This window comes from Aspergillus alliaceus, assembly GCF_009176365.1.
Source record: "Aspergillus alliaceus strain CBS 536.65 unplaced genomic scaffold BDW43scaffold_68, whole genome shotgun sequence".
NCBI lineage: Eukaryota > Fungi > Ascomycota > Eurotiomycetes > Eurotiales > Aspergillaceae > Aspergillus > Aspergillus alliaceus.
The window spans coordinates 112,354-123,526 of record NW_022474751.1 but is presented as its reverse complement, the minus strand read 5'-3'; the positions used below and the strand labels follow the sequence as shown (position 1 = coordinate 123,526).

Genomic DNA, 11,173 nt, shown 5'->3' with positions numbered 1-11,173 from the left:
ATTTCTATAGAAAACTGAGTGATATTATCGATCGGGCGAGTCAGTGTATAAAAAAAGATAAAAAATATTGTGCAGTATTGTGCAGTGAAAGTTCAACCACCCGAGGCAAAGTCATCGTTATTCGGACAAGGGCCGAAAGTGCATGTAGACTTACTTCGCATTGTGGATGATGTTATATTCGTTGGAATTGTACTCTCAACACGCACAGAGATATTGTTGATCACTAATCCTGAATCAATGCCTTAGTCTGTTTCTGACTTCCCCTCCCCAGTAATGTCTAGGCAATTTGCCCCTCGTGCAGGCCGTGTTTGGTCTATAATATACATAACGGAAGGGACTAAAGGGAGTACTAGGCTTATCTATGCCGAAGGGAATTGTACATTGTACATATAGACTACGATTTATCCCGACGAACTTGTCATAGCTTGTGAGATTTGATATTACACTGATGGTGGGTTTTTTTCTTGACTCTCTACAATTAGATACACCGGAGTAGGGCATTTGGCAACCTTGTGATTAGCCCACGCAATCAAACAGTCCAAACATTTCAACCCACGCACCCACCCACTAATAAAAGGCAATGGCATATGCTGTCCAATTTCAATTTCTCCCTGTGAGCTCCACTGTGATATGTATGATACGCCAGTTTGGCTAATTCTTAGTGGAGACTATAAAGCCAAGCCACTATCTATCTAGAGTAGTCTAAACAATTCCCTCTTTCATGGATTTCCGCGCGGCGCCAACAACGATCAAACACCTTTTCTACAGGGAAGACGTTGTTCGAATTTATAACTTACACACAAACCGCCCAGGACGAGCCGTGTCAAAGAAGAAAAAGGGAAACGGAGAGAAACAGAAATTATTAGAAACAGAAAATCTGGTCGCCCATCTTAGACACCGCTCCGGCCTTCTGGAACCCCATCGCAGTCAACGTCTTCTTGGTTGCGTTTATCATGCCCGGAGGCCCACAAAGGAGAATCTTAGTACCCTCAGATGGACCCGGTAATCGTTGGCTAAGAACTTCTTGGTTGACAAATCCCGTTCCATAGGCCCAACCCTCTGGAGCACTGTCCAGCATATACCAAAGCCTGAAGTTCTTGGGGTATTTGCGGGCGAATGCCTCCAGTTCCTCTCTTAATAAGATATCTGCCTCTGTCCGGTTGGCATAGATTAAGCTGATCTCAGTCATGTCCCGTTCGTCTTCACAGATGGCACGAATCAATTGGTACATGGGCGTGATACCTGTTCCTCCAGCGACCATGCCTAGCTTAGTACAGAGCCCCTTGCTATAACGCATCGCTCCCTTGGGACCCCGGAACTCAACTTCGTCTCCCACCGTCAAGTTGGCGAGATAGCGGCCGGTAAGCAGGCCTTCAGGGTAACACTTGATGACGAGTTCTAGTCGACCGATGTCCAGATTATTTGACACAGGTGTGTATGACCGGGATACTGTCGCTCCGTCAACAATTGCACGGATAGCGACGTGTTGTCCAATAGGAAGTCCGATGACTCCCTTGGAGTGAGGCAAGGCGAACACAAATCGGTAGACATTGGAAGACAATTGGTCTTTTTCAATCAAAGGCAAGCGCTTGAATTCTTTCGGATCTAGAAATCCCTTGGCCAAGTGCGGGTCGGCTTTTACGACCTTTCGTGCTTTGATGTGCAGTGGATAGCGCAAAAACCCCGAGTCGATCTTGGTGAACCTCGCGGCTTGACGAGCCACAACGGTACCGATTATAGCGGAAATGACTGTAGCCGCCAGAAAGCCATTGATAAACCCACCGCGAGGCAGTCTTACCCCCTTGAAATGTTGGGGAATTATTTGACTGACTCCATTTTTGGAAAGCAATGAACCGAAAATGCCCCGTTGACACACATAGAGCACAGATGCTGCTGCTCCCAAAACGGCAGCGATTGTTCCTATTGGCCGGCTTTCAGATGAATGGGGCACCTTTTCAGGTTTCTGGACTACGAGTTGGACCTTCTTGGGTGCGACATATTCTTTGGCTCCCTTCAGGGACCCGATTAGGAATTCCTGCAGGATTTCTACCGAGTCCTCGGAATGCCCAACATCTTCAAAGGCCTCGGTGGCATCTGTGCCTGCAGCTTCTATGAGGACCTCTGCGCCTCCCGGATGGTCCTGGCAATATCGCGTAATATCGAAAACTGCCATGACTTAGTAATTTCAATTTCAGTCTGGTAGTGAGATTTTTACCCTTGCTATGAATGATGATCCAGATGTCATCCTTGCGGTTATGAGATGCAACTTCCGCAGTTGAGTACTCAGGGAGTTGAGCATCAGCTAGACCTGAGGCGTTTATCTCCATCGTCTCAATGAAGCTTTATGTAGTATGGAAGCCGCAACGAATACTTGTAGAAAAGAGAGAAAGACCTAGGTATTTGAATTAGACAAGTGAGTACGTGCTTTATCATTGCGTTGGGACCGCTACGGGATTGAATCAGTAGTGTGAGACATAAAAGTCAACATAAGTATGGTATCCACAATCATGCTGTTAATATACGATCTAGTCGGGCATCTGGCTGAAGTCGGGATCCTCGTCTCCGAGACTGGCATGAATTAGAAACGGCCTGATGGAGATTCGGCACGGCATGGCCGAATTCTGTAACCTAGAGTAGATACGCGGAAGCCACAGCCGACATTGCGTCTGAAAAGTCTTTCCCCTTTCCGTCAAAACCTACCATTGTTAGTGAATGGCTGTGGGTCCACGACGCCGATCGCTGGCTCTCGGTGGCTAGGTTTGGCTGTGAGATTGCGATAGTATCGACATTTGCCGAGGCAGGCATCGAAACGTTCCACGTTGTTTTCCGCCGCAGGAAGCACAACTCTCGATATGCATTTCATTATTGAGCTCCAGCCCTTGTCGCTCCGACGGGATGTGAAATCGGACAATGTGGATTCGCACCGTGATTGTCGTTTCGCCCTAATTGAGTCAAACTAAAGTCACTATAAATTAACAGTCCGACTCGGGGCAAGTGTCGCGCGTTAAGATTGATTTCTTCCTAAACCCCCTGGGATTTTGAAATCATTCCTTCTAGGCTTCGCCAAAATGTTTATCAAACTATTCTACCTCTCAGGAGAGCCAGCTTCCACCGCAAGGGAAATTGAGTTGGAGTCCACGTTGGATTATGATGGACTTAGACATGTCATTGCCGCAAACTTTGCTATAGTTGAACCGGCTGGTACGTTTACGGGAAATATTGTCGGAAAAAAAAACAGAGAGAAGAACGCTGCAGCTCTAACTGACTGCCATAGGAATCGGATTCCAATCCCAGGACGCGGTCTTGTCTGACGTTTCGGAGGTCATTGCAAATGAAGATCCTATCAGCATTACGATTGATGGTAAATCCGTGCGAGAGATTCCTGGACCCAAAGGGCTTCCAATTGTTGGAAATTTCTTCGAGATCTATCCTGATCATCTGGGAAACCATCAACGGTTGTTTGAGCAATATGGGCCCATCATCAAGACGACAAACATGGGCCGCACGGTCTACCAAACCAACGATCCACAACTGTCCTCAATCATCTTTTCTGAAACTGATTTCTTCACCAAAAAAATCAACGAAGCGCATCCTCTCCATGCTATCAAAAATAAAGAGGCTGGCGTGTTCTTAGGTGACACTGACACCCCGGAGTGGAGAGCGGCGCACAAATTTCTTCCCCCAGCGTTGGGCCCCAAGGCCGTTCGGCATTATGCCCCCATCATGCAACAAACGGTTGAAGATGCTTTTAAAGTCTTTGATCATTTCGATGAGAATGGCGAGGCTTGGAATGTCTACCAGTATATGCTCAAACTTGGTTCTCAGGCGGTCGGAAAGCTGGTTCTGGGAATAAATTTCAATCACTTTTCCTCCCCCGATGCACCTCCTCATGAGCTTATTCAGATTATTGCCGAGTCGTTGTCTTTAAATAAGAAGGTGACTGCCAGGGGGGATTGGTATGCGAAGCTGCCGTTCGGCGATCCGCAGCGGTTGAGAAATATGCGATATCGTATCTTTGACATAGTCGACGAATCAATCCAGAATGCCAGCCGTGGTGGTGTTGAAGACCTACCGCTACAAAACGCCGCTTTAAAGGCAACTAACATGATCGGTAAGACTAGCATTGCTTCTCATCTAAACTCTTACTAACATGAGTAGACTACGCTATCCGCGCCACGGACAACAAGGGCGAGAAGTTGCCCAAGACAAGCTTGATCCAGGCTCTGGTTGTTGCGACTGGAGCAGGCTTTACCACCACTAGCTCACTTCTGTCTTGGCTGATCTACAGTCTTGTTACATACCCTGGCATTCAGGATCGCTTGCTGCAAGAGTTGATCGACAATGGTATCACCGAAGATACTCAGATAACAGCCGACTTGACAGACCGCTTAACATTCATGGATAAATTGATAAAAGAGACCCAACGTCGGCACAACCCATCCTACCAGCCTGCACGAACTGCCAAAGCCGATATGATCCTGCCCGGGGGCTATAAGCTACCCGAGGAAGCTGTGGTTGTCGGTGCTCTTCATCACCTTCACAATAACCCAGAAGTCTGGAACAATCCAACGAGATTCGACCCCGATCGGTGGGATACAGAAGAAGTAAAGAATAGACACAAGGCTGCTTATATTCCATTTGCTACAGGTCCTCGCATGTGTATCGGGTTCAACTTTGCGCTGCAAGAAGTCAAGGTATTCCTGCCGAAACTAGTATATCGATACAAATTCACTAAAGAGAATGATGGGCTGGTCGAGTACGACCCTATGTTCCAGCTGATCCGGCCTAACAATTTATATGTCCGTGCCGAGCGGCGTGTAAAATGGCCTCCTAAGTCCGAAGCTGCCGCTGCTGCTAGGGCTTCTCTTTGATAGTTGAGACATGTGAATTAGGATGTAAATTAGGTAGAAGGTTCTGTTTCCTCCTGGTTTTTGTGTGTTTTTATAAAGCGTGATTTTGCATATAGATTAGTATTAGACTTTGGATATAGAAAAGAAAAATTGTTTTGATACATGAGAATAATGATGACACGCAGATTTGTACAAAACCAGTATGGGATGGTCGTGATCCTATAGATCATATATTGGACAATACTGGGCTTTATGTTATAAGCCTCTACATCTACTCTTTATCCGGAGAGTCATCCATGGTGGTATCTCATTCAAAAAGATAACTCGTTCATTGTCCCAACTCGACAACTAATCAACTCCTCAACTAATTGACTATAATCCAAAATTTATAATCGAACCAGGCAATGGAAGGCGATACAAATACCAGCTGTTGCAAACTAATGGCCAACTTTACCCTCATGGCCCTGTTGGGCACCCTTGCCCTGCTGGCTCTGTTGACCATCTCTGCCCTCATGACCTTGTTGGCCTTGTTGGCCATCCTTTCCCTTACGGCCTTGCTGAGCGTTCCGGCCATCTTTCCCCTCAATGGCCTTCATGCCCGTGCTGGCCGCCTTGCCCAAGGCCCTCCCCTCCTTCCTTTCCCTCCTCACCTTCTTCCTCGTCTTCCTCCTCGTCTTCCTCCTCGTCTTCTTCCTCTTCCTCTTCTTCGCCTCCTTCACTCTCCTCACCCTCTTTGCCCTTCTTGCCACGTTGATCTCCTTTACCACCTTTACTATCCTTACCACCATCTAGAGCGGCTTCATCGCGCGTAATCAGGTTGATATCCCGAGCGTTAAGCTTGGGAACCATGACTCTAGTAGACAGATCTCGTGGCCCATTTCTGCCCAGTAAAGAGGATCCTGAATTCAGGATTAGTTAGTTTTGCGAAGATGTGGGACAAAGGAATGATGTATGAGTGTATGTACCTTTGATAATCTCACCACGGCTATCCTCTGTAGCAAGAGGAACCGATGCTGCCAGAGCAACGAGGCCAAGAAGAGCCAGCTGGTTGAGCTTCATTTTGGAGGTATGGGTTCTGGAAGGAGATCCGACGTCGACTTTGGGCGGTTTGGGTATTTGGAAGTTTGATAGAGAGTGTTTGTTTAGAAGCTGGAACGGGATGGTGGATATAAAAGCTATTTATACCTACTGAGCTATGTGGAGTAGAAAGGAAATTGTTTGAGACACTCCCTTTTTATGCCGGGCGCTTGCAGGTCATGCCCTGCTGTTTCAATAACGTTTCTGTAGATTGGGTAAATAAAAGACTATTCTAGATCAGAGAAATTTTGCAGATTATTTATGGAAGATCTCATTACAAGATTAAGGGGTGGTGTTGTTGTACGAAGGTCCCGAAGCGTGGTTGGCTGCTGCGTGTCGTCTCAGGAGATTTGTGCAACATTTTGTACTATGGCTTGACCCTGAGCTTTATGAAAATGACTTGAAGCCATATACTGATGTGATGATTTCCTAAGGTATGTTTCACATGTTTACACCACAATGGTCATCCTTGAGAAGCTAGTGTTTTCCACTGAAATAATTCGACACATATTTGACCGGGAATCTTTCAATGAAAACAACAATATGTACTAGAAGAATGACAGCATCAAAATAGCATTCTTCATAACTTACGTGCCCAATAACTAGTCCAGCTTTGTGTCCGAAAGAGCGGTTCTAGCAAATGCAAAGTCGCAAATCTTCTCATTGCCTTCTTGTCTCATGATGGAACACAGGCCCCTTCATATTTGCAACAATGACAGCGAAAGCAGTCCTTTCACCTTAGACGACATCTTGAGTTAATCATCTCTGCAAGGGGACACTCCACCTTGCGCAGGAGGGCTTAGTGCTACTACTTGGCAAATCCAGACTCTGCCTCGCTATCATCGGTGATTTCATCAGTTGTCTCTCTACCGCTGGGGTGCCAAGCTCGTCTCGTCTTCTGGTCTGCGGGATCTACTCGGTGGAATTCTCCATTCTACTGACTCGGGTATATAGAGTCCTTTATATATCCTATTCGGCGCTTTGGTTGGTTCTGAGGGTTTGAACCTGCGTTGGTCTGGTGGTTAGAATTGAATCTGTTGTGGGCGATAATTAATGCAGGTCTCACATAGCTTCTGGAACCACACCGCGTTTATCTTCCCTAGGTATAGGAGCAGAAGTCGCAAGGGTAAGGAGGGATAAAGAGACAAGCTGTTTGACAATCCATTTCATTTTGCCCCGTGAAACAAGATTCATTAAGGGGGAAGTTACACGAGGCACAACCCTTGCATGGGTTAATAGCGAGGGATTTATATATCCATGGTTTTTAAGGTAGGGTTTTACCGAATAGTGGCTACCATTTTCTACCAATGGACATCAATTGGCTTGATTACAGAGGGTGTTACCACGGGATTCTTGAATTTTGAAGTAAACCGCGGGGTAGTGTTTACTGAAGACACGATTGTCAATGGTGGTTTAGGGTTTCTTGTCCTGTTGCCCCACCGTAAAGACGCATTCGATCAAAGAAAACTATGGCGCCGTAAGGTTTGCACTTACTTCTGAATAGAGAATCTTTTATATGCTTTCAAGGGCCTGGGAAAGGGACTGGGAAGCATTTAATGACTGAGGACGATGTGATGAATTGATATCAACGTCACAGTCCCCTTTGTCAGCACGTAATTCCAAGTCAATAATTAGCACTTTCGAACCTTGGAAGCGAGGTGCAGCAGGGTTTTAAGTACTGATCAAAATATTTGTACACATCTAGTGGAAGTCTTCATTGAGTCATAATGGTTCTTTGTCTATTGGAAAGTAAACTTTTTGTTAACTGACCACGATATTACCGCAGAATAAAGTCATGCGAGGGGCAAAAATGTTGAGCTCAGTAGAATTTTTCTTTTTCTTTTCCAACTTGAAGAATTTGTGCAGTACGTAAGTGAAAGCTCATCAAGCAAGAGTAATCATAGGGAGCTGAATAAACCGTACTACCAGAAGATTTCATGATAAGGACAGACTTTTGAGAATGTTCTACAGCAAAAGCAAAGAGAAGAGAAGAAGAAAAGCGTCAGGAGGTTTAGCAGAAGCTCTGGGCCACGTAGCTGTGAAATATGCTCTCAACATTGCAAATAGACTTGTTCATCGTAACAAAGAGGGGTGTACCTATGATGAATTACTACAACATGCCCCGATAAAGAGGTGTATTGTATTATGGAAGCATAGCTTACTGTCGGTAGGTAGATCGGGCCCTGGCCTCCGGATGATGGGCTTGTGTTGAGGCATCGGGGTCAGCTTGTTCTCACATTCGAGCTGATCGTTTCCTCCGTTGACGGTAGTAGATCCTGTCCACACATCGATATTCCAAATCCTCTTGCCCCAATTCCGAGTGCATGTGTTGCAGTAGTCCTCCATGCGTAGATACTTGCGCAAATAAGGGTCGTAGATGGTTTCACATATGTCAAACTCGCCAGGGGCCGAGGCAAAGGTCAACGGGTCGTTGAAGGTCCCCACTCCTCCAGCGGCCAAACCTCGCCCACAATCATATGCAATCGCACCGCCAGGAGGGTCATTGTCGGGAAACCCATAGAAAGTGTGAGCTGCATCTTGGACATGGCAGGGCATGCGAACGGCGAGGGGGGAGCCGAGTTCCCAAAGGAAGGTCATCAGTGTCAGAAACATGGTGATATGGCCTTGAAAATGAGATCTGGGAGAGGAAACAGGCCTTTTATACTGAGACTCCATTTTCATAGGATCGATGAGATTATTTAGTGCAAAGTTTGATAGAAAAGTTCCACTCTTTTATGTCATTGCATCTCGACCCGATGATGAGCCTTCGGTTACCTCATGTTGCCCTCAGATCGGATCAATTCTTGGCATCCATGTTTCTCTAAAGTATCAGGGGAGGCAGTCATTAATATTGAAGACTGCATGCTGAAGTCAGTGGCTAGCAGCTGAGGTGAGATGAATGATTGCTTAGCAAAATGTACGTAGAAATTTTATGCTCCATTTGCTAGGTTCTACGAGTCAATTGGATTCAACACCTTTGGTATTTCTTTAGAAGAACAATCCGCCTTCTTTTCTTTCTTCATATTTTCTGGAAACGCCGCCCAACATAACTCTCGTACCTTGAGAAACCTGCATTGTTTTGGAAAAGCCCTCTGTCAAAAGTCCAATACATGACATTCATATCTTCTGCTTTTGGGTGCTTCATTAGTCGAGGTATTATTGTTCGTGACAAAGCTCCTTCGAACTAGGAGATGAATCCAGAAGAGAGAAAGGGTAACAAAGACACACCAGAAGAAAACTGTATATGCTAGTAACTTTCGCTTCATTCGCCAAACCTCCCGGCGAATGTTGTGTCAGTTAGCTCTAGCCTGTGGCATTCCATCCCGTCTCACGGATGTCACCGGTCCTGCATATTCCTTGTGTCCCTTGATAATGTACATGATTACACTAATGATTAAGACGGACGAAAATATGACAACACTCCAGTTGAAGGTAGTGAGGGAAACAGGAGTGCTGCTGGGCCAAAATGAGAAGAAAAAGGCGAATATCACGTAGACTAGCGCTGCCGCATTGACCCCGACTCCATACTTTCCCAAGCTCCACCGCTGCGGAGGCAGTGTCTCGGGGCAACTCAGCCTGCGATACAGTAGACAGCCGATGGATATCACATACGTCCACATGAGTGCTGCCACATTCAGAGAAATGATCGCATGAAAGGCCGTTTTGGAGCCTATATTGATCAGGGCCAGGAGACCGCTGATTCCACAGGATAGTCCGATAGCGTTCACGGGGAGCTTCCGCTTTGGATTTACTTTGCAGATCCACCTGGCAAATGGCAGCCCTCTGTCACGGGCGAACGCGTACGTCTGACGGGCTGCTGACGCATTAAACAGAATATTGCTGAATATGACCGGTATGAGGATAATAGCCGTTAGGCCATTGACTCCGGCGGTGCCCACTGCATTCTTAAAGACGTAGATAAACGGGAAATTTGTGGGGTCCTGTAGGGCATCCTCCAGTGATGGCATGGCAAATAAATAGGTGATCACCAGCATGAAGCCCATAGCACCATTGGTGAAGAAGCCCCAAGCAATGGCCATCGGTACGTATCTACCGGCATCGCGGACCTCCTCGGACATATGTGCTGTGGCGTCGGAGCTGAGCCCAGCGTAGATGGCCGAAATCTGACCAACCATCAGGGCCAGTCCCATACTGGACCATCCGCCAGTGTTGCTGAATTCCAGAAACACTGCCCTTGCTGGCTGCCGTGGGGCCATCGCCCACAGGACGGTGATAACTATCACGAAGCAGAGAATATGTAATGCCAACAGCAAGTTCTGAATGCGGGGCATCCAACTGGAAGCATAGACATTGAAGTAGTAGATGGCCAGGATCATTGCAAAAACGAACAACGTGCCCTGCCAATCCTTGGACTCAAAGTCAGGATCTCGCACACTGATTAGACCCTGGATGATGGTGCCAGTCAGGAATGAGCCTGACGCTGCGCCAGCTTGCCACGCCAGTACTGACATCCACCCAGTAACATAACTCAAAGCCCGTTGATAATTGGGAGATGCAAGCTCGGACACCCAGTGATACTGCCCACCGGAGGTAGGGGACCTGCATTTATTCCAAGGTGGTTAGTAGACATATGGTCGAGGCGGCCAGTTCTACTTGCATTGATGCCATTTCCGACATAGTGAGAATAATCAATCCGAATCCAGCGAATGTCCATGTATATGACCAAAACAGGCCTGCCATTCCACCGTTCACAAGAGCTTCGGTATGCCCTCTAATGGTTGTATGGTTGAGTTAGCTAGACCAATCTCATCATTGCAAATCCTGGAATGGATCTCGTACATCAGTATAAATTCCCATGTCGCCTGGAGCACCGATGCAAAACTTAGCGCAGCCAAAGGACGAAAGTTTCTCTGTCATAGGATTTATGGTTAGTTTCTTTCAACTTGGGACACCAGTTGACTGTATCACTAGGCAGTGTACCTTGAGTTCTTGGATTTTACCCATGCGGGCCATGTCGCCCTGGTCATACCTCGTACCTAAATCTTCGCCATTTTTGTTGATATCCTCCGTGTCAACCTTTTGAGATTCGGTGGTTGACGCAAGATCATTTGGCTTTCGAGAAATCCGGGTAATTTCGGGGGTGGATGCCATGATAGAGAAAGACTCAAAAGGAAAAGGATAGATTTTTGTAGAAAAGAAAACGGACCCTTGGTAAAAACCAAGAAGATATATGAGAGACGTTGCAGCACGGTCGCGGTACTGGATCGTGAAGTTGAGGTGAACAA

At 46.6% G+C, this 11,173-nt stretch overlaps 5 protein-coding genes across 5 annotated transcripts; 1 reads left to right on the top strand and 4 right to left on the bottom strand.

The window, feature by feature from the left end:
- Positions 1-792: 792 nt before the first annotated feature.
- On the bottom strand, positions 793-2,327 carry BDW43DRAFT_323048 (putative cytochrome b5 reductase; the record flags this gene model as incomplete). The annotated part of the gene is made up of 2 exons (XM_032049674.1): positions 793-2,166; positions 2,216-2,327. The coding sequence occupies 2 exons, from the start codon at positions 2,325-2,327 to the stop codon at positions 863-865; spliced, it is 1,416 nt and encodes a 471-aa protein (XP_031895086.1). The 3' UTR covers positions 793-862.
- A 741-nt stretch (positions 2,328-3,068) lies between these two features.
- On the top strand, positions 3,069-4,990 carry BDW43DRAFT_304060 (cytochrome P450; the record flags this gene model as incomplete). Its single annotated transcript, XM_032045534.1, has 4 exons — positions 3,069-3,201; positions 3,275-4,111; positions 4,159-4,799; positions 4,967-4,990. The coding sequence occupies 4 exons, from the start codon at positions 3,069-3,071 to the stop codon at positions 4,988-4,990; spliced, it is 1,635 nt and encodes a 544-aa protein (XP_031895085.1).
- A 442-nt stretch (positions 4,991-5,432) lies between these two features.
- BDW43DRAFT_316100 (uncharacterized protein) lies at positions 5,433-5,909 on the bottom strand (the record flags this gene model as incomplete). Its single annotated transcript, XM_032048206.1, has 2 exons — positions 5,433-5,749; positions 5,816-5,909. The coding sequence occupies 2 exons, from the start codon at positions 5,907-5,909 to the stop codon at positions 5,433-5,435; spliced, it is 411 nt and encodes a 136-aa protein (XP_031895084.1).
- A 2,029-nt stretch (positions 5,910-7,938) lies between these two features.
- On the bottom strand, positions 7,939-8,540 carry BDW43DRAFT_316099 (uncharacterized protein; the record flags this gene model as incomplete). Its single annotated transcript, XM_032048205.1, has 2 exons — positions 7,939-8,024; positions 8,090-8,540. 2 exons carry the CDS (start codon positions 8,538-8,540, stop codon positions 7,939-7,941), a joined length of 537 nt encoding a protein of 178 aa, XP_031895083.1.
- A 680-nt stretch (positions 8,541-9,220) lies between these two features.
- On the bottom strand, positions 9,221-11,039 carry BDW43DRAFT_304059 (GABA permease; the record flags this gene model as incomplete). Its single annotated transcript, XM_032045533.1, has 4 exons — positions 9,221-10,487; positions 10,564-10,659; positions 10,728-10,798; positions 10,869-11,039. The coding sequence occupies 4 exons, from the start codon at positions 11,037-11,039 to the stop codon at positions 9,221-9,223; spliced, it is 1,605 nt and encodes a 534-aa protein (XP_031895082.1).
- Between the last annotated feature and the right edge of the window lie 134 nt (positions 11,040-11,173).